The 22,724-nt window shown below is 39.3% G+C and overlaps 1 protein-coding gene across 1 annotated transcript in view; it reads left to right on the top strand.

Moving 5' to 3' along the window:
- The first annotated feature begins 2,202 nt into the window (after window positions 1-2,202).
- The window catches only part of VIPR2 (vasoactive intestinal peptide receptor 2), a 47,141-nt gene continuing 26,619 nt past the window's right edge, over window positions 2,203-22,724 (top strand). The window contains exons 1-4 of the mRNA XM_074553587.1: window positions 2,203-2,505; window positions 5,247-5,349; window positions 17,000-17,107; window positions 20,781-20,878. Of these exons, the coding sequence (XP_074409688.1) occupies window positions 2,455-2,505; window positions 5,247-5,349; window positions 17,000-17,107; window positions 20,781-20,878 (360 nt within the window). The 5' untranslated portion in view covers window positions 2,203-2,454. The remainder of the gene's footprint in view (window positions 2,506-5,246; window positions 5,350-16,999; window positions 17,108-20,780; window positions 20,879-22,724) is intronic.

Below are 22,724 nucleotides of genomic sequence, written 5' to 3'. Positions count from 1 at the left end.
AAATCAACTCTGTCTAAATTTATATGACTCCTTTGTTCTTTCATAAACCTATCTGTTCTTTGATGACTAAGATTATCAGTCTAATTTGTATTTACCTCTATATATCAACAGCTGTTCTAATTTAATTCTTGTTCTTTATTTCCCCTCTACATCCACTGTAACAGAGTACAGAACCATGATATGTTTAAGTGAAAAGAACTTGAACCATGATTGCTGGACTTCATCCATCAAGAATTTGTTTTCTTCTTAGGGGAAAAAAACCCCTTAGCTATATATAAACAAAAATATTAGTATTTGATGCATCTCCTTCATCTGCTGTTTCTTTCATGTAAAAGAGTCACTAGGAACAGCAACAGAGGAAAGCACTGAGAAATAACTGATGGTATTTCTTTTCACCTAAAAATGTTGATTCATTGAAAACAAAACATCACAAAAATCTGACTGTGTGCAATCTTCTGATAGAACAGATGTAAGTTTCAAAATTTCTTTGCTAGTTCCAGAATATGTGGACTATTAATATTTGAGATATTAGTTTCCATCATTCCACAGAAGGAATAATGATGACAGTTCCCAAGACTGTTTCTACACAGAACGTTAACAGTAATTTGTTAATTGGTTTCCCAGGCTACTCAGCTTCAGCAGCCTAATGAATTATTTGCTCGAAGAATTAAACACTGGGGTTTGGTGTCTGGCAGCTCCTGTGTCCTCAGCTGCTGGGGCAGCCCAGCTGGGGCACAGCCTGCCTGGTGGCTCCTCTGCACAGCCACTGCCCTGGGGTTTATTGCTGGTGAACCTGATGAGCCCTGGCATGTATAATTCCACTCATGAGAACGACTGCTCTCTTAGCGGGATGCCAGTCATCACAAATGGCAGAAAGAACTTCTGAAGAGAGAAGACTGGAGGGATTTTCCAAAGCCTTGCAGTAACGATCAGATTCTTGTGAATGATAAAAGAAATGGTTTTGAGATTGTTATTTTGGAAAGACTGATAGCTCTTAAGAAATTAATCCAGAATGCCTGTGTCAACCAAGAGGCTGAAGAGGAATCTCAGACATTGGTCTCAGGCGTCAGAGGGGCTGCACTGTGCAATTCTCCCTGTCCAGGAGTTTTGACCTGAGAGCTTGCCTGGGAATCTCAGAGCTAATGGCATAACCAGCCTCCTCTGCAAACCAGCTGTGTCAGTAGATGCAATCTGGCCCTTCAGTCCACCTGTCACATACAGACCAAAGTCAATCCTAAGAGGTATTCTTTTCTGCTACAATGAGAATATTTTCATTACCTGACAATATACCATCCTACAAGTTTTTCTTTCTACATTCATTATTCCTTCTGCTCACAGCATGCAGGTTATAATACTGTTTATTAGTTTGTAGTATTTCTTTTTTATGATACCAAAGATGATATAAGCAGGTATTTCTTCTTAAGATATGAAAATAATTTTTGCATACACATTAAAAAATTTAAATTCTCTTTAGCTTTTCTCATAGAAGTGTCCTTGCTTTGCATGTGGCTGTTTTTTGGGGGGACTCTTTAGGAGAGTTTTATGCCGCCTCCTCAGTCCCTTTTAGTACATAATACTTCCATTACAACATATATTAATTCAATGGTAAGACAACTGTAATATATTCCCATTCTCAGCTAAAAGCCAATATATAAACACGTCTTTTTCTGTAACACAATGTATGTGCGAACGTCATTTAACTGTGTACTTTCTATGCCTTGTGAGGCAAAATCCAGATCCATGCCTGGGGTAAACTGCCCAGGGAATATATGGAGTTGCCTTAAACTCTTGGTTCTCTATTGAGAACTCGAAAAAAAAAAGAGTTGTGGGGAAGAAAGATTTAGTAATACAGTGGTAAAACGGACCCTGCCAGGGACCGCTTCACTCACCCCTCAACGTTTTGCGTGCGTGCCTGGCTTGAGGGGTCTGTGCTCGATGACCTTACTGGTTTCACCGGCATAAGGCAGCCCGGTGGGGGCACGGATGCGCTGCCGGGACGGGCACCCAGTTCCCCAGAGGTGTAGCAGGGGATGAGGGGGTTGTCCGGAACCTGGGAGAGGCGAGCAGCATCCAGCGCCCGGAGCAGCCCGGGGGTGGCGGCGGCACCTGCGGGGCGCAGCGATGGGCGGGGGGGGCCCGGCTCCGGACAGAGACTCGCAGCTCTTATGGGGGGAGCGGCGGCGGCAGCGAGAGGGAGGAGGAGAAAAGGAAGGCGAGGAGAGGGGCAGGGGAGACACGGGCGGGCGGGCAGGAGCCGGGGGCTAGAGGAGGAGCTCCGCGCACAGCGGCGGCGGGCACGGCCGCGGTCGGGCCGGCAGCGGAGGCGCCGCAGCGGGGCAGGTGCGGGGGAGCCGGCAGCGGCCCCGGGCCCTATGGTGCCGGGCGGGACCCGGACCCCGCTGCCCGCCTTCCAACGGGGCCCGCCGAAAGCCTTAGGACGGGCACTGGGCGGGCATGAGGACCCTGCCGATCGTGCTGCTCTCGCTCTGCTGGAGCCTGGCGCCGGTAAGTGTCAGCCCGCCCAAGGCAGCGCTCCGGGCCGGGCCGGGCTGGGCGAGCCGCGCTCACCTGAGGAGCCGGAGCGGAGCCGGAGCGGAGCCCGCCGGGCTGTTCCGGAGCTCCGCGGGGCGGGGGCTCGGCGCGGCAGGTGCGGGACCGCGCTGCCTCTCGCCGCTGGCTCCGGCTGTCCCCGGGCGGAGAACGCGAGGGGAGCGGGCGCTGCTCCCTTCCTGCCGCATCCCCGGCACGGCACCGCATCCCCGGCACGGCTCCGCTCCGCCGGGCACGGTCCCATCCCCGGAGCCGCCACTCGAGCCCCGCAGTTTTCCCCACAGTCGGTGGACACCGCTGGTTTGCGGAGAGTTTTCACAGAGCGCTGCCCGGGAGCGGTCCAGAGGCCACTGGCCGTCATCGTGGGGGAAAAGCTCCACATCCACAACTGCTCTGTGATATGTACAGTGGCATTGCGATGTATAAAGTAGTCCGAATATTGAAGTCTTCTTTAGGGTGCCTGCTTTTGTCATCTTTGTATTTTTCAAGCGTTTCTTAAGTAGTTTGTAAAAGTCAGTTACATTGATGGAAATACGATTCACAAAAAGAAATTATTTAAAGCCTTTTAAATTTTTTGTCACTATATAACACCAAAAGTCGGGAAACCATACTGAAGGTGAGTGCAAGCTGCTTGTCAGAGGAAATGTTCATCAAATTGCTGGTCTAGATGCTTTAGAAACTGTTAAGCTGCTCAATGTGCAGGGATACTCCTGAGCTGGATTTCCAGCTCGGTGTGCACCTTTACATGTGGTTCTCTATTCACTGGTGACTAAGGATAACCTACTGTTGTTAAGCAGAGGAAAATATGGATGAGCACGAGTCCTAAAAAGTGGTGAGTGCCCTCAAAATCTTGTTGTGTTTTGAGAGGTGGTCAGAACCACATAGTCTGGAACCCTAAATCTCTTTAACTTTGTGAAGTCCATCTGAATGAACTGGATGTATTAGAACATAGCACAGTACAGTTTAGCACGTAGCTCAGCTGTGAAAAGTAATATGCTACCTTTGGGTAATAACAATTTTTTAACAAAGCTTTACTATTAACCACTGATATTTTGGAGGTACCAGAAACAGAAGTGTTTATTCAGCAGGCTTCTTAATTGCAGTAGCTACTTTGACTTATTCTTCATTTATTTATCATTTTTATTTACTGAACCTTCCTTTACAAGACCCAGTAATTGCAATACTTCTTGATGAGTAGGAAATCCACTGTCAAGTTACTGAATGTTTGCACTTGGAAATGAAAAATAGCCAAAAATAAGTTTTGTGAAAGTGCTATTAAAAACATTATGTATCCATGGGACTTTTATTTTACATGGCTGCTATCTGCAAAAAAGATTATACATATCAAATGTAGGTATTTTCAGTATAATGCTGAACTTTCAATTATAAATTCTAGAAATCCTAATTTATGTTAAATATGTGTCTCTGAAAGGAAAAGAATTCTGCATTTGAAACGTGTAATTTCAATACTCAACATAGAGAAGAGACATGGAAAAGGAAGTCAGGTTCTGATGTTGCAGACAGTGAAATGAGACATTTGGAGAAGAGACAGATTTTTGTGAGTTTTCATAACAGCCCCTGCTGTTATGCTTATGGCTCTTGCACTGTATTTTTAAAAGCTGTGCAAGTGGTTTGTCCACAAATCCAGTCTTAACTCTGGATCTGAGGTTCTGAGCCCTGAATCACAATTTAATTAACTATTAACTTTTTTTTTAAATTGTTGTGTCATGCATCAGAGATCATTACCAGATTCTGTTATTAAATGTCTCCTAAATTTGTGAAAGAAAAGACAGAAACTTGGAGAGACACCACCTTTTTCTTGGTAATTACAAGCGTGAGGTGTGAGGATGACTGAAGTACTGCATATTCCCATTTTATTTATTTAAGATGTGATTTCATTTGAGCTAATCAAACTGTCCCATCAGCTCCACTGATGTTTCCAGCTTTTCCATTTGCCACCTCCTGCAGTAATTTCTCCCATGCAGTCTCTTTCAGACTCCATGTGTTTCTCTGTGAGGCTCTGAGTTCAGCTGACCCCAGCACAAATTTCCAGGGTCTCGTTTCTCTCTCCACTGCTCCTGCATTCCTGTCTCTTCCTGTGGACATACATGAACTTTTCTGAAAACCAAAGAACTGAGGGCAGGACTTTGAACCAGTAAAGGCATTAGTGCTTTAATTCTTAAGTAGTGGGGTTTTCTTTCTGTGTAGCATTTGCTTGAATCAAATAATCATGGTCTGGGGCCTTCAGGAGATAAAATATATATGGTGGCAAAGGGAAGAAAAGCAGAATTTACCGTGTCAAAGAGAATGAAGTTTGATCAATTTTCATGTTCTGAGATTTGTATTAAACTTTCAGCTCCCTAACTTACTACAAAAGGAGAAAAGAGCAAATGTACCTACTCTCCTTTTTCAGTTTCAGCTCAGAGTTTTTCTGGAGCAAAAGATCTCTTGGCTCAATATTGACGAATGCACTAGAAAGCTAAATGAATGCTACAGGAAGCCAGTAGAGTATTTCAACATTTTGTTCTGAAATGTTAATGTGTGAGAAGCTAAAATGGGCATTGAGTGTGTCCAGCACATGCTTGGGTGAAACCTGTGCCAATGAAAGTTGTTATTTTCGGTATTGGTAGTTGCATTCTTCATGAAGCATTTTCATTCTAGTTTCAAGACATAACCCATTTGTTATTTTGACACAGGTGAATGGTGTCCATCCAGAATGCAGATTTCAGCTGGAGATTCACAAGGAGGAAACCAGGTGTATGGAGCTTCTAAAGAATGCAAAGCCAGTGGACTACAAGGGTAAGAAAACTGTGATGTAGAGATAACTGGAGTATTGAAGATTTTCTCTCTTTTCCTTCTTTCCTGTCGTGACTGCAGTTTCTGTAGTTGTCTGAACTGTGCTTGGGATTTTACGGTTTTTAGGATTTATGGAATTTCGCATTAAATGCACTGCAGCAGCAAGCATGTGGTGAGAGCTGTGCAGGTGCTGGGACACCAGCTGGGAGCAAACACGTTCTCGTGTGCTGAGATGCTGTTGTAGCATTTCCTGACTGGCAGAGCAGCTGTGATGACAGGACCAGCAGGAAGAGCAAATCTGAGGGAAAGCTGAAAGCCTTGGAGCCAAGCATCTCTCCCTAGCTATGAGTAAAGTGCTGGTGGCAGAAAATATCTCTGGGTTTTCCAAGTGGACAATGTTTCAGACTGAAAATCAGAGTCACACCTAGAGGACCATGGAGTCGTGCAAAGGGAAAACCAGACAGTTGTGTTATGCCCAAAACTCCAACTCTCTCTGTTACTTTATTGTTTTATTTTCTTGCTGCATAGAAAGATAAGTATATAGCTAGTGGTACAGCAAACTGTAGTTTAGTGGAAGCGAGAAGAATAGTAGATGTAGGGGTTTTGTTAGTTTTTTTGGGCTTGGGATTTGTTTGGTCTGGGTGTTTTGGTGGGGTGGGATTTTGTTTGGTTGGTTATTTTTTGGTTTTTAGATTTTAATAGGTTTCCTTCCTACATTCTCATGGGAGGAAAAAAAAGTTTATGGAAAAATAACATTTTTCTTGGAAGCTGAAGCTGCTGGTAAAGCCATTTGTTCAGCAAGCAGAATAAAAAGGTGACAAATTGAGATTGTCATTAGTGGTTTATTTGGGCTTTTTGTGTTCATTTTGTGAATACACTCTGATGATGACTATGGGACCTCAGAGACCTGCCATCTGCAGTGCTCTTTGAGCATAAACATGAGTCTCAACTTATGATGCTTTTTCCACCTCTCCTCAATTTAAATGTGTAACTCTCTCAGTGCATATTCTAATACTAATTTGTATTTAAAAAATCAAAGGATCGCCAAGAGTTTGTATTTTATTATAATGTCTCCATTTTATTAATCAAGATCAGTAATTTTAAAAACGCAAAATTTTACTGTAATAATTAATCTAGATTTAAGGCTTTTATTTATATATGAGTAGTGAAGAGAGATGGCTGTTACATAAATAATACTGGTGTGAAGCCAGATGGAGAAATAATTAGTAGGCCAGCTTAATGAATTAAATCATGAACCAATGAATTCCCTGTTAGATGTTACATGGCTTTGAAAGTCAGGCTTTCCTCAAGATAGACTTTTGTGATCCAGATGCTGAAATGCTCCAAGGGTATCTTTGTGATGCACAGCAGTTTTATTTTGGGTTCCCTAGGGGAAGAAAGAAGTTTGCTGTCAGTATTTTCTTTCCACTGGGAAAGGGGTGCCTCCTGAAGTAAAATGCTGTGAAAGAAAACTCATGTCTTGGGAGGACACAGGATGTCTGATGGTGTTATTCAATGCTGCAGACAGTGGCAGAACAGCAGTGAAAGGATTTAGACATTTTATTGAATACCCATCTGAAACAAAGGGAATATTCCATTTTGTTGGAGACTGGAATAAAGCCCCTGCTTTATGAAAACTGCATGTTTAATATTACAGGAGAATTTGTTCAATGATTTCTGTTACAGATACCCTCACCAAGAACCTCCAGAGAGTAGCCTATGTTAAATATATGCATTTACATGTACAAAAATAGACATTCTCTGTGTGTCCTTCTTCTTCTAGTAAGCCCTCTGTAATCATACAAAGAAATAAGGACTCTTTTGAGCATTAATACTCTGACTGCTGAAAAAGTAGGACTGCTAAAGAAAATTTACAAGCTGGAACTAGTCCAAATTGTAGCTCCATGTGTAACTTGTAATACATGTGAAACATAATTCTTTACAATAAATTCCCAAATGCTATTCCACATTTTCCTGAATGGGAAAGATGGTTATACAGGCCTTGTCATACTTCTCTAACTTTAGTATGTGCTACCTGACTACAAAAGCTGTTAATGAAGTCTTGTGAAGGAACTGTCTTGATTTTGGAAATAAGGGTTCCCTGAGACTTTCCACAGAAGGCTTGGACCTCCATTATCAAAATCAGTGGGAATATTTTCATTAATTTTTGGGCACCTGGGGAACCTTCACGCCTCTATGTCACATGGTCCAGAATTTGGCTGGCATGCACAGCTTCTGAATTCTGGAGGATCCAAATTGAATGGGACAAGTTGTTTCTTCTTTGAATTAGATGACAATTGTGTATTAAATATCTAATCTTCTCAGCTCCCAGTTAGGAAGGTAAAAAGGAAACATTTAAGGGCTATTTGGGTTTCTTTGACATGATAAAATGATCTTACACCTGACCTGTCTCAAGACATGGGCCGAAGAATTTTGCTGAGTAATTTTTGCATTGCACCTAAAATCACTGACTATGAAATATATGAAGTACTTGTTTACTTCATGACTTAGTAAAATAGTAGTGTGTTTTCCAAAGAAACATTGTATAAAACCAGTGTAAGCATCCTTTGAACAATGCTAAGGATATGCTAAAACCAAGGGACCCAGTTGGTCTAAATTCTGCTCATTTGCCCGTGTCAAACTGTGAGACACCCAAACCTCTTGCTTTGCACCCTTTGGGGGATTTTCAGGCATTAGCACATACTTTTCCATTAGTGGACGGCATTACACTCCATTTAGGGGAGAAGTCACTCTCCAAAGACCTGTGGCAGGGCTTTGCTCCCTGTAGAGCTCTTTAGAACATCTGGTTGTTTATTTTATGAAGACTGCATTAGCTTCTATCCCCATTTGTTGTCCGTTTCCTCCTATAATTTGGCCCCTGAGATATGGATGCACCTTAGCTGGAAGTCTAGGAGAGGTTCTTCTATCTTTGGGCACATTTCTTTATTTTTGAAGGGCAGATGAACTGCATTCTAACTAGCTCATAATAGCTACAGATTTTGAGAACTGTTTTGTTTTTTATCTGCTACTCATGGCTTAAAGTAATTACCTTAATGCAAAAAATAATTGTCCTACAAATTTCTGCCTTTATTCAGTATTTACAATTTTTCCTTATAAAGTAACTGCCCCCCTTCTCTTCACCTTCAAGTGAAAAAAATGAAATCTTATGGTCAAAAATGTTAAAATTCAGGGTTTTTTAACAGGGTTCTACTACTAAAAGTTCTAAAAAATATTTCATTATGAAAAGAATTAAGTTTAGGGACTTTTGATTCATCTTGGATTGAGTGGCTGCACAGTTAAATATGTCTTCTCAGATTTTGATTTCCAAAATATGTTTTTGTGAGACCCATACGTCAGACAACATTTTTAATTTTAGATATGGCTTTTTAACTTTGAGGAAGGGATGTAGACAAAAAGAAAAATGGCTTTGGAAAGAATTTCATAAACCTCTCAAAGAGAAGCTTCATAATGCAGCTTGTAATAGGAAATTAAAAGAGACAAGACACCAAAATTATGCTCTTCGTTCTTTGTAAGTTTAAAGCAAGAGGGACCAATATTGCTGTATAATCCAATCTCCTGAATTGCACTGTCAATAGAATTTTCCTCAGTGATTCCAGCACTGAGCTCATGATCTTGTGGATGAAAGAGAGCTGCTCAGAACAGTGGGATGAACATTCAAATGTCAGACCCATGGAAAGTTGCCCAGAAGTCAAATTTATCTGATCAGGTTACCTGTTAAGGTTGTTTTTCCTGGAAGAAAGATCCATATTTTGCATTTACACACACCCCCACACCTTTGTGTATAATACCCACACCTCTCTCTATAGCCACACCAACGAGATCACTCCATCCTCCACGTCAGTAAATAGGAGACTGACACAAAACCAGATGAGACTTTTCCTTTGCTGCATGAACAGGAATCTCCTCAAGGCTCCCCCTTTATTGTGTTCCCTGTCTCTTCAAGGTCTTGCATCAGGTTTTGTTTAGTTTTGAAGCTATTTTCTCTGTAAAGTGAGTCAGTATTTCAGACTGCAGTGGTGCTGACAGTCCTCTGAGGTAGCATTCAAAGTAGAATTAATGAGATGGTGGGGTCATGGAACTTCTTTCGTGCAGCACCATTAACTCTTGGAAACACAACTTTAGCTTTCTTAAATCTCTGTGCTGCTGCTTTTCCAGGTGTAGTACAGATATGTTGCTACTTTTTAGTTCACACTTTTTTTTTTTTAATGAAGGAAGCTAAAGGGGCTGCTTTGGATATTTTTATGTTTTGGCTTTCTCTGATTTAAGTGTCATCATTAACAACACCACATAAAACTGACCCTTATGGTATTGACAACGTCTGGGCTTTGTGGAAGCTGTACTTAAATATTTGAGGGCAGAAGAGCAGCAGAGCTCTGTCTTTTAAGAAGTTTGGGTGAGAAAGGTGGGAAAGAACCTTGAATGAAATGAGTTGCCTACTGGAAAGTAACAAACTGTAAATAAAATGATGATGACCAAGAAAACATCCTGATCAGCCTTATTCAAAAATTTTGCCATCTCACATAGCAAAATGTACTAAGAGTGACAATAACAAACACTTTTGGAAAGAAAAGCACCAGGTGCCCACAATGATTTTGAAGATCTGAAATTTCTACTCTACCCAAAATGTAAATAGAAATTTGGCAGTAGACATTAGTGTATGGCATTTGTAGCCCTGAAGAAGAAAAATGCACATCCATAAGTGAATTTATTGTGTTTTCCAGAAGATTCTGAAGGAAATATTGCCCAGCATAGTCTGGCACTTCAGTCCTGATAAAGTCAGCTGTGGCCATGGCAGTCTATTCTCTACAACATCCAAAGCTGAAATACCACAAGAAAGAATTTTGAGTACCAAAACACTGAAAAAGCTTCAGCTAATGCAACAAATAGCACATGGGTTAGACATAATACACACTAGCAGAAATATGTGGTCCACTTCTTAATAGAGACAGTTAATCTTTTGAGCTGGGGTTTATATGAACAGAAGATTAATTTTTAATGGCAATTTTCAAGAACGTACAGCACGTCAGAATTGGGGAAACATAAAGATAAGAGTACCTCTTACAGCTTTGACTATACACACATTAATATATTTGCATAAGAATAGAAAATAATGTTCTTATGGTAAGATTAGCATGCTGTTCAGTCATTCAAAAATAAATGCTCTTGTCTCCATAGGACATTTTGAGTAATTGAAAAGCAGGATTTACCTGGAAATTTTGGATGAAAGTTTGTTTTCTTGTTTGAGAGGGATTTTTTCAAAGTTTTAGCTGGCAACTTCCATATTTCCCCACAGAACCCTAAAAGTACATAAATCACATTAAGTTTAAAACTGGCCAATAGATTTTTGATTGTCCAAAGGGAAACTGTTATTCAAAAGGATAACAAGACATTTCTTCTGAAGTGTTTAATTTAGTGAAAATCCAGAAATCTCTTAGAAATCTTGGAAACCGTATTTTTGCCATTCCTGGTATTAGAACTGGCTTTTGAAGAACCTATGAACTTCAAATATTTTAGGTTAAAATGAGATAAACTCTATGGTTTCATCATTCTATTTAAACTAGTTAAATCTGATGTATACTGTAGAATTTCAAATTTCTGTTTGCTGTCTATGAGTAGTGTTTGTTGACTGGAAATTAAAAGTTTTTCCATTGGCATTTCCTCCATGTTTCTGAGTAACTGGAGCTGCTTCTAGACCCCAGAGTTTGTACTGCCACAGGACTGCAGGCAGGCAGCTCCACCCAGAGGGGCTTTGGGCAGGCAGGGTGTGGCAGGTCCTACCCCAGGACAAGGCAGGTGTCCCCCAGGCAGGTGTCACCTCCCTGGCACAGGGACATCAGCCTGCAGAGGGGTCAGGGCCCAGCACAGGGCACCAGGGGTGGGCAGAGCGCTGGGATGGCTGGGCAGGGAGAGGAAGGCACAGGCTCTGAGGAGGATGAAGGCAGGGCCACGATGCAGGGCAGGGAGAGCAAGGCACAAGCTCTGAGGAGGATGAAGGCAGAGCCACAGAGCAGGGCAGGGAGAGGAAGGCACAGGCTCTGAGGAGGATGAAGGCAGGGCCACAGAGCAGCAGGGAGAGGAAGACACAGGCTCTGAGGAGGATGAAGGCAGAGCCACAGAGCAGGGCAGGGAGAGGAAGGCACAGGCTCTGAGGAGGATGAAGGCAGCGCCACAGAGCAGGGCAGGGAGAGCAAGGCACACTCTGAGGAAGATGAAGGCAGGGCCACAGACCAGGGCAGGGAGAGGAAGGCACAGGCTCTGAGGAGGATGAAGGCAGGGCCACGGTGCAGGGCAGGGAGAGGAAGGCACAGGCTCTGAGGAGGATGAAGGCAGAGCCATCACAGCCTGCTCCTGCTCTCAGAGCCCTGACAAAATCAGGTGGGAAATACCCTCAGTGGGGCAGCCTTTTTTGGGGCTGTCTCATTCCTATTCCGGCTCTGAGCAGTTCTGCTTTGCTCCCAGTTGTGCAGCACCTCTTTTTCGTTGTTTTTGTTTTTAATCACTTGTGTGAAAATGCAGAAGGAATGTCAGTCCATATATGTTCATAATTCCCATGCGACCCAAGTTCCATGCTGTGGCACACAGACCTGCAGCCTAGAAATCATTGCCCATAAGAGGTGAGATGGCTTCTGCTCTGCCAAGTTAACTACAAAAATCAAAACATTGAAAAATAAACCCTAGGCTAGCTGTCGACTTTCTGACTCATTTTCAAAGCACTCTGTTGTTTTTTCATGTTTTATGCACGCCTAGACAATTTTGAAAAATGCTAAACCTCTCTTGGAAGTGACAATTTTTAAATCCAAATACAAAGTGCCACCTAGTGGTTATATATTTATAAAATGTGTCTATAAACAAAATTTTGCAGCACAAGCCCCAGTTTTTTATGGTTTTATAGACAAAGAAGCACATGTAGGTAAGTGAACTTGTTGCTCAAAGACTGGATCTCAAAAAGCAGCATGATGCATGGGGGTGGCAGCACTTATGTAAGCTGAAGAAAATGGGAAACAAAATGTAGTTTATGGTCTGTTTCCTTTAATTATGAACTATGTGCAAATGCATGACAAGCATTAAAGACCAAACATTCAAATAAAGTAAGTGATCTCATTGAAACTAGCTAACAATAGCATCTGCAGTGTCCTCTGGAGGAACAGGAGAAGAGGCTTTTGGGCAAGTCACTGAGCAAAGGATTTCAGGGAAGTTTGGCTGTTTCCTTGGATATTCTGAGAATGACACATCAGAGAAACAAATGGTGCAAATGAAGACTTTGAAAAGGGATTGTTCTATGCAGGTTTCAGGAGTGTTCTTCTAGACACCACAAAATCAGGATGAAGGACCTGTTTACTTTTTGCCTTTGCTAGTTTTGCTAAGTTGTTAATGGCCTAAACCCAGAGATCAACCCAGCCCTGCACAGATCCTCGCTCACTCCCCTACCAGCAGGATTGGGGAGAGAATTGGGAAGGTAAAAGCTGGAAACTTTTATGTTGAGATAAGAACAGTTATGTTGAGATAAGAACAGGGGAAGAAAAAACCCACTGTTCAGCACTGCTCCAAACCAGCCCAGTATTAGCAACTGTGAAGAAAATTAACTCTATCCCAGCCAGAACCAGCCCAATAGTTAAAGAAAAAGCTAAAGAATATAATAGTAGACATACAGAAAAAGAGGAGCTAGCACAGATCTAAGCTGGACTGACTTTTTATGCGTGCACATCAAAGTAAAAGGACAAAAACACTCAAAGCTTGAGAATTTATTGAAGTATAGTGCAAACATAGAGACTAAATCCAATAATGAGCATATAAAAAAAAAAGATGTACATTAAAGTACATCTGGTACTTAGAATACTTTAAAATAGTATAAATAAAAATTATAGACATAACATGAAATAAACATTGGAGCCATTAAAGTTTTGCCTTAAAAGTGAATTACAGAAAGAAATAGCTAGCTATAGAAAGTATAATTTTACTGGTAAAATTGTTACCAGAACTAAAATGTAAGACCTTATTTATACCTAAAAATATGAATATTTTCTATCTGAATTGATCAATATCTTTCAGAGACAGTAGGAAGCAGGCCTACATATGTGAGAGATTGATAAAATTTCCAGAAAATGAGAATTTAGATAATGATTTTATGAGTGATGCACTGATGGATGACAGTCCAGAAATCCTAACTCTGAATGTATTAATGGCTGGACGGAGAGTTGTAGAAAGTGAGTTGAGAGGAGAATACAAAGTTTGATCAAGTTAGATATTCTGTGTAGGGAAACAGAAACATTTACATAGCATTTACCACACCTTCACTTCCCAACTGTGTGGTATTTAAAGCACCATAGACTGCTTTGTGGTCACTGGAAAGAAACAGGCAATCATTGGGAACAATTAACCTGGCGTAATTTCAGTTGTTTTAAGATGAAGTCAAGTTAATTGTATCCCCCCTCTGCATAAGTATATGTTTTCCTAAGACAAAAAGAAGACATATGAATAAAACACTGTTAAAATCTGTGGTAATTGGAAGAAGGGGGTGATGAGGAAAGGTTTGATTTGAAAGCCCAGAAGATGCATTACTGTTTAACAGTTGTAATTCTGGCAGTAATTACACCAGTAATTAATACCATTTCAGCATTCAGACTAGATTCAGATGCCCACTGTAATCATTCAGTGACTATAAATGCCTCCAGGACATCTCAGCAGTTTTCTCAGATGTCCTGCATCATTATCAATAGATGTAGATAATCATAAATTGAGGCTTAATATTCTTGGAATTCTGGTGACAGCCACTTCAGTTTCACTCACATGATTTGTGATGCATTTGAATGTAGTCTACATGCAGGAAATACATCTTTGGTGTTACTTCATCCATTTGATTTGAGGAATCTCAAACACGACCATTCTCACCTGGGCCATCAATGGCTTTAAAGTCCTAAAATACTGAGGAAAAAATAAAGGAAAAAACCATATTCCAGAAACCATTACTGACTTGTAATGTTTTGAACATCAAAACCTTGCAGCAAGCTTTGAGATTTGATACAAATTGTGTTGATGAATTTTGGTAGGAATAGGACTTGAACTTCATATTTTCTATATGTTTCATCCAACTGAGGCTTGAATAAGATTTTAAAGTGTTTTCTGTGGCAAACACAGCAATGGAGCTCTGAAATCCATGCTGTTCAGCTGCCTGTTTGGCAAAACCTTAGCCCAGTCAATGTACAGTAGCATAGAAAAAATTTACAAGTCCTCTGAGCTGTTTGCAGATTACTGTAATAAGGCCACCATTTTACAGAGTGGATTAAACAAAAGGGAAAATTTGAGAAAGTCATCAGCTTCCATGGGTGTGCATGAACAGCTTCATGACTCATCTCAGCTCTCACTGTTAGTGGAAATGGGGTTGAAATAAAAATGTCTGAGGCCTTACAAGATGATAATTATTCTTGTGTACTCCAGGGCTTGTTTATGCTGGCTCAGAGAGTCCATCAATCAAAGCCAAAAGAGTTTCATTTTGTCACTGTACTTCTGAGTGCTGGCAGATGAAGAAAATAGTTTCTTTGTCTTTCTGATTACTTGTATGTCATGTTTTGATGTTGTTTTTGGCTTAAAATCAATTGGGGATGAAGCATGACCTGAATTGGTTCAGGTAAACATTCTTTTAGTTTGAGTAAGCTCTGGTGCTGCATCATAGAGATTTGGACTTGATTTTCACCCAGAACTGCAACTCAGGAAGGACTTAAGCATGTTGAAATTCCATTTCAAAGGCTCTGAAGGTGACCTGCTCAGTGTAAACCTCTGAAATTGTGTACAGATGGCCAAGCCACTATCAGAGATCTCTCAGGGATACTGTTGGTAATGCCAAGAGAGGCTGATGCAGCACACAGGGCAGTGGAGGATAAGGCATTACGTTATCTACACATAGAGATAAACTTTGTGAAGTTCTCCCTTTAGTAATCCTTATTTTTGGCATAATCTTTCTGAATATAGAACAAATGCTGCATTTAGAACTGTACAATCTTAAGAGGAGGGAAAAAGACCCAATCCCTATAAGCAAGTGAATCCTCTGGAGAATTGCATTTCCTTGGGAAAGTTCATAAAGAGGACTCTGTGGAATTGGTGATCAAATGCAGAATTTCTCCCATAACCCTCCTCTCATCTTCATTTATCATCTCCAGACCTTGTTCTTGTACCGCTCAGCGGCTCCCTCACAGCCATCACACTTGGATGGATGTTTCCAAAGGAAAGCAAGGCCCATGGGAACACTGTGCCACTGCCTTTCCTTCGTGCTGCATCTACGACACAGCCCTGGGACAAATCCAGCTGCTGGTCCTGTTACACATTCTTTGGTTCCCTAGTTTACGTGTGCTTTGAAAGTAACTTAAACTTTGAAAGCAGGATGCTGCATACTTTAAGTCAACACAAGCTGTCCAAGTTTAATTGCACTAAAAGTTTTTATACAAATATAGAACTTCTAAATATTCCTTTTCAAGTTTCATTTAACTCATGTGGCTTGATTTTGGGTATGACCTCACTAGCATAGAATAAATTAATAATGAATAGCTAATACTATAAATATTCTGAAAAATAATATGGCTGAGAGCAGTTCCCAATCCAAGTTTCATGTTCTCTACTGAAAGGAACAATCTGTCCCTTATACTGCTAATAATCTTATGGAGATAATACCAGTGGGATAATAGTTTGATTTCTGTATTTAACATTAATTACAAACTAAAATTTTTATACGCTTTATCTGAAGCCATAAATTCACAGAATTTGGCATGATTTCTTTTTTTTTAAAATAGCTTGGACTGAGATAATATGCGTAACATTTCCTTACTTCTTTGTCCTTGCAAGGCTTGTGTTGAAAAAATTTCATAGCTCTTTGCTTAGCTTAGAAAATATGCATTATAAACAGACACCTTTAAACAGGGCATGATTGAGCCAAATGCCTATAGAAGCTATAGGAAGATTTACACTCATTCACAAGATACAGCCTTTGAGCCACATTGATATGGATATCAACATGGGCAAAGCTATGGCAAGTTGCTTTCTAATTGTAACAAGCATTTACTGCCGCTATAAAACATATCTACAAAATTTGAAGGCCCCCCTGCCCTTCCTGAAACCAATATATAGAAACATTCTTTGTTCAAATGTCTGTTTTTCAGTTTGAGAGATTATTCTGTAAGTCCATGCCTATTGTTCCAAACACTCTCCAATCATAATGCCTGCCTGTCATATGTGGTGCTGAGTCCAATGACCTTCTTGCATATTTATTTGTGATGTTCAATCTGCTGGAGAGAAAACTCCATTTTAACTGTGATTAGGAAACTCTCAAAATTTTGCAATTCTTAATAATCCACATCAGTGCTCAGGAATTACTTTTTAATCTTTCTTACTCTTTTCTTAGCATCCTCACATCACAATGACATGGCTTTAATGAGCCATTCTGCAACCAATGCATTAACTGACCTCAAAATTGGTTGGTTAATCAGCAGACTGTTATGATTCCTTTAAAGTTTTCATGGAAAATATAATCTTTTCAGCTTTCTTGAAGGAGTCTAATATTTTTTGAACCACTTGTTCAAAGTTTTCACCAGGTCTTTATAAGCAAACCCAGCATTCAAGGCTGTTAATTCTGGTTTTGTTTCAGGATGTGTTGGAGTTTGGGATAACATCACCTGTTGGCGTCCTGCGAAGATTGGAGAGACTGTCACTGTCCCTTGCCCAAAAGTATTCAGCCTTTTTTCTGGAAAACCAGGTATCTTATTTTAAGGTGTATTTTCACTGGCTTCTCTCTGGTATTCTTTAACATAATGTGCTAAAAATGGTTTATTTGGGGGTTTAATTTTCTTTGTAGATTAAAAATTCTTGTCAGAGCTGTTCAGGATACACTGTGAAAAGACCAAATTATCATCTTTGTGTTCCTTTTGGTGTTCTTTGAGTTAGATACTAAGTATATTTCTGATACAGTGACACTCGCCAAAGCTGCTGACATTGCTTGCTCTTTTTTGACCTATTTTGTTAATTACTAAGGCAGCTGAGCCTGACTGACATCTCTAACAGTTGCCAGCAGGCCACATGTAGGTTGTTCCCTCTGTGTCTCAGGAGGGGAGCTCTGCCTTGCCATCATGAGAATAAAGAGCCCACATTAGCAGATAATACCTAAAAATTACTGCTATTGCAATTTAAGGTAGTTATTATGAAACCTTTTATTCTGCTTTTTAATGGAACTTGAAAAGAGCTCATCAGTGTCTCAGACTGCTGAAACATTTAACTGGTTTAAGTCTCCCATCTTCTGCACCATCTTGTCAATAAATCATATTTTGCCCTGTGGTATTTAAGTGGGGTTTTGAAAATAGATGATGCACACAGAGTATTTCACATGTATCTCAAAATGCTGCAGGATGGAAAAATTGTATCCCCATTGCTCAGGTGGGAAACCATTGTCATGAAGAGCTGGTGAAAGATGAAAAAGTTATCACAGTTATGTAATTCTTTTTTTGGAGAGAGGGGAGGGGGGGATTGGTGTCCCCCCAATATTACTTTTAATTTAGAGGATAATTTGGGGTATGACTAAAATACCTTTAGACTCAAAACTGTTGAATAAGCCTTGTTCCAGTAAAAAATAGATAAGTAAAACAATCTACAGATGAGCAAAGGTTTTCATTCCTGGAACTGGTGAATCTTGATTAGTTTATCATGGATAGTCTAAACAATTTGTAAAGGGGAAAGTATGTGTAATCGTCGCTAAATGTTGTGAAATCTATAAAAGTTTTCAAATTACTCAAACAAAGATAATAAAGTGTTGTCATGAGACAAGGCAAACTAATAAATATCAAAAATTCAAAATCTGAATTAAATCACACTGCTTCTGTCTATTTGCCAAGAGCTAGAGCATGCACATTCTCTCTGGAGTTTATTTCACAAACTTAAGTTATATTACAACAACATTTTCATTTTACTATAAAACAACTGCAATAAATATTTAAGTCTGAAACCTTCACAGTGCATCACAACCCTATCTCACTTCACCACGGTGTCAGCAAGACTGAGAGATTTCTTCATTTTATAGTTTGCTATCCTTTTTCCTGATCCAGCTTTTTTTCATAGCTACCTGTTTACTTCCTGCTTGTGGAACCTAACAGGGTTGATTTTTAGAGGTTCCTGTTCAATTAAGAGTGTTTCCTAAACCTTGTCTTTCTAACATTTCAGAGAAGGAAGACAAGAAACATTTTGCATGATTGATTCAATTAAGAGCTAACTAAGCATCTTGGTACTTTTATACGTTGATTATGCTCAGGCATATGTAGTTTATTTAATTCATACACAGCACATTACAAATTAACTTAATTCCTAACAGTAGAAAATTATGAAAACACCTTCAAAAACGAAATTTCACTCTTTTTATTTAGCCAGATTTGTGAGATGTATGTTTTAGCTTTTGGTGTTTAGGAGAAGTTAAAATTCTACTACAAGATGATCTAGACTACCTTATTTTTATGCAAATATTCCAAACTTCAAGTAGGCTTTTAAATGCCATCAGTTTCTTAAAGGACTTCCCAATTTAAATTGTGAATTTTAAAAAGTAGTTTTCTTCTCATCTTTAGAACTTTTGGAGAGCTGGCTCTAAATTTCTTCTGTGGTGCTCTGTTATAGTTTAAGCATACCACATGATTAATTCTGTATTGAATATTAGTAACTTGTTCTTAAAAGAATTTTTACTGCAAAACAAATCATATTATCCTATAATGTTTTTCCCGTATTTTACAAGTTTATTAGTCTCAGAAAGTTACTATTCAAATGTATGTGTCAAGTTAAAGGTTTTAAATAAGGCTGGCATCTGAAATACTTAATTGCATGAAAAGATGGTGTAGAAATAAACATTGCCTTCCATAGAACATTGCCCAACTCTCTTTAGGTTAGAAGGTATTGCAGTATTTGAAGTAGAAAATACTTCAGTGTCTTGAGTACATTGAGTTTTTTCTTGCAAAACTGGCTTTGACGCAATTGTGGTTCTGTTAACACATTCCTCTGCTCTGCCTGGTCAGAGAATCTTGATGTACTTTTAAAGTGAAGACTCTTCACAGTGTATAAATAGGTGACATTTTCTTTTAAAAATGTCATTTCTATGCCAAATGGCAAAAGTGGTCCCATTCTTTGAGGAGACTGTGGGTTCAGGTCAGGCCCTTTTATTAGCTGGAAAGATTTGGTTGTTGGCTGGTGAACCACTTATGGGATATTTACAACTTTCCACTGAAGACTTTATACAAAGAAGAAATTCCAGTAACCAATCAACAAAATAAAGATCACCAAAGCTTTAGTTTGGAGTGTATATAAACAAGTTTGGTTATTCTTGACCAACACTGACCTATGGCACATAAATTTATTTTTCTATGGTGAAAACCAGGAATCTTTAATTCAATTATAGACCAGTGGTAAACTCCAAACCAAGGCAGTATATTATTATAGATTTCAAGTATCATAGATATACAAATTGCTCTAAGCAACATGAGGGAAAGTTGCCTATGAATTAAGATTGTAAGAACAAGTTACAATAAATGTGATGACTAATCTTTAGTCTGACATCAGGCTTTTCTGTTTTCCCCTCTTGAAGTTGTTCCCTACTGCATGAAAATTAATTCATTTTAATTAGATTAAGAAATAGAATCATGGGTTGCCCCCATGTCTTCTGTGTGACTTCGTCTCCGGAAAGAGTCAACTTTTTCTGTCAGCTCCAAACAGAAACTTTCTGAAAATAATAAATCTTCAAAATTCCTTACCAGCCATACTTCCACATGTCCTGTACATTCCCTGTACTACATTGTTTCAGTAGTGGTTCAAAGGGTGAAATTCAGCATGCATCTTTACCTCATTCTTCAGTCTGTGACATAACTTGTCCTTTGAACTTCTTTACCAAACTTACCAACATTTGCTGTAGCAGCAAGTCATCACCTTAATGTCTAAGAGCTTTTGTAACTCTTCAGTGGATTCCTTGGTATTGGCTTCTCAAAGGCCTTAAATAGGAGGTTAGAACAACTCTCACTGAAATGACTTTTCTTTCAAATTACTTTACCTACAAATAGCCCCTTTACAGAATGAAGTGTAGGGCTCCCTCCTGAGTATTTTAAGTAAAACAGCAGAACATTTCAGGCTTTTGCAGATGTGTAACAAAAATAGCTGCTATACCAAAGGAAAAGTCTTGGGTTTACTTCTGTTTTTCTGTAGTACAAAGGCAACTCCAAGCAAGACGAAAAGCCAAAGGAATATGAATGAAAACCACGTGAGAGGAAATGGCTGGGTTGCATCCTAGGAAACAAAGGAAAAAGAGCTAGGTTGTGATCAGCTAATGACACAGTTAGATTGTCTAAGGAGTCATTGATGAGGAGAATTTTGAATCTTTCTAATTTAAATTCTCTAATTTGGCTTTACAGGAAACATTAGCAAAAATTGTACGAGTAATGGATGGTCGGATATATTTCCTGACATCTTAAGTACGTGTGGATATAATGACTACGAAGACGATTATAAGGTAGGGAAAATACTTCTTCTATTCATTTAGATGATGGTGTTCAGTACAGCTATCAGATATATTCTGCTTCCAAATAAATCCCATTTTACTCAGACTGAATAAAAATGAGATTTAATGAAGATCTGTAGTAATTTTTGATAGCATTGGTTGCAATACGCTTGGACTGCAGTTGTCTAATGAGATAAAATCAGGAATGTGGAACTCAGTAACTGTTTGAAACTCAAGGCTATAAACAGTTGGTAATTGCAGTGAAGCATCTGTATATCTAACACTGCAGTGCTACTCAGCTGGTGCACCATATGTTTTGCATTGTGTTGTTTCTAGAAGTTTGTTATTGCAAAAGAATATCTTTAAAAAGTGACCTCAAAACCTAATGCTAATAATCTGCTATAGTCTGTTACTATTACATGCACCACTTGGTTGATTCTATGTGTTAAAGTTATAATTAAAATAGAATTGATTTAGGTCATTGGAGTTATTGGCAGGTTTATATTGGACTTGAAATTGTGCAAGCAGTCACAAGTTATTTAGAAAGCTATCAAGGTATCCTAAATGCCCTATGCATAGAAAACTGAATTTGTTCACTTTGCAGATACTATCTATTTGTCAAGGGAAGGGTTTTTACCATCATGTTTTATGCATTTTCTGTCTGTTTTCCTGCTGAGGCTAACAGATCAAGAGTTTGTTTACAAGGGTGAGCTCATAGTGTCAGTAAAATTCTTGTTACCCAAAATGGATTAAGCCCTCTCATGAGAGCCAGTTGGGTTTTTTCCCTGGATTTTAGTATGTGTGGAATAGCTGTAGCAGATCAGTTCTGTCTGGCTTGCAGATATGCACTGGCATTCCAGCTAAGCCAGGAAGGTTTTGTCATTTTTTTCTGTATTTAAAAGCCCAACCATATACTGTAGGTTGAAAATAGAGAAAAACTGAGAGAATAAATTGTTTTCCCAACTTTTCTGAAGACAAATTCTAAAACATCTGTGTCATCTGACAGCTTGGGAACACACATCTATTACTGCTAAAACAGCCACTTTAAACATTGTCACTCAACCCAGGAATTGCCATGTGGTGTGAAAATGGGTGAAAACATAAAAATTGAAATTAACAAAATATAATATTTCAAGTGGTGAAAAACAGTTAGAAGATTAACTAGTATAATAGAAAAGCAGTTCTTGTTTGACATATTCATTAGTAAGTCAAAGGAGGTGAATGAAATGCAAATTGAATATACTTGCAGGAATTAACCTAGACTTGAAATAGGATATAGCAGCAACATTTGCAAAAGCCTTGACAAAAAGCAAATAACAGTGTTGAGGATGAAAATCAGGAGAGGGATGTGGAAAGCAGGTACTGGAAAATTATTGGCAAAGATACAATCAATATAATATCATATATACAATATAAATAATAGAGAAAATAGGAAAATGCAAGTATCATGCAGTAGTGAGATTTCAGGAGGCATTTGAGGTTCTGCACCAGCTACTTGTTTTCACAGAAGATGTTTTCTTGATTTGAGATCTTGGTGCTCAATGGTAGGCCCTCAAACCAAAACCTTCACTCATCATAAATCAGTATAGTTTGTTGGGTTTCTTTTGAATCTAATATTTCAACTATGAGAGCTAAAAATAAAGTCCTAATATTTGGATACTGAATGTTCTGGGCATAAAAATGTCACGAAACAACATGCTCTGCAGTATGGGGTATGAAGTATATGAGAGTTTCCTCATGGTCACATTAACTAATATTTTAGGGAAGGTGGCAAAATATTTTTCCCAGAGTTAGTCCTAAGTGTTCTTTTTGTTTTGAAGACAGTGTTAGAGGAGTAGAAACTGTCCTTGGTGTAAGT

Source organism: Zonotrichia albicollis, chromosome 1 (assembly GCF_047830755.1).
Source record: "Zonotrichia albicollis isolate bZonAlb1 chromosome 1, bZonAlb1.hap1, whole genome shotgun sequence".
NCBI lineage: Eukaryota > Metazoa > Chordata > Aves > Passeriformes > Passerellidae > Zonotrichia > Zonotrichia albicollis.
The sequence above is the reverse complement of the archived record's forward strand: the minus strand, read 5'-3'. Positions and strand labels throughout refer to the sequence as shown.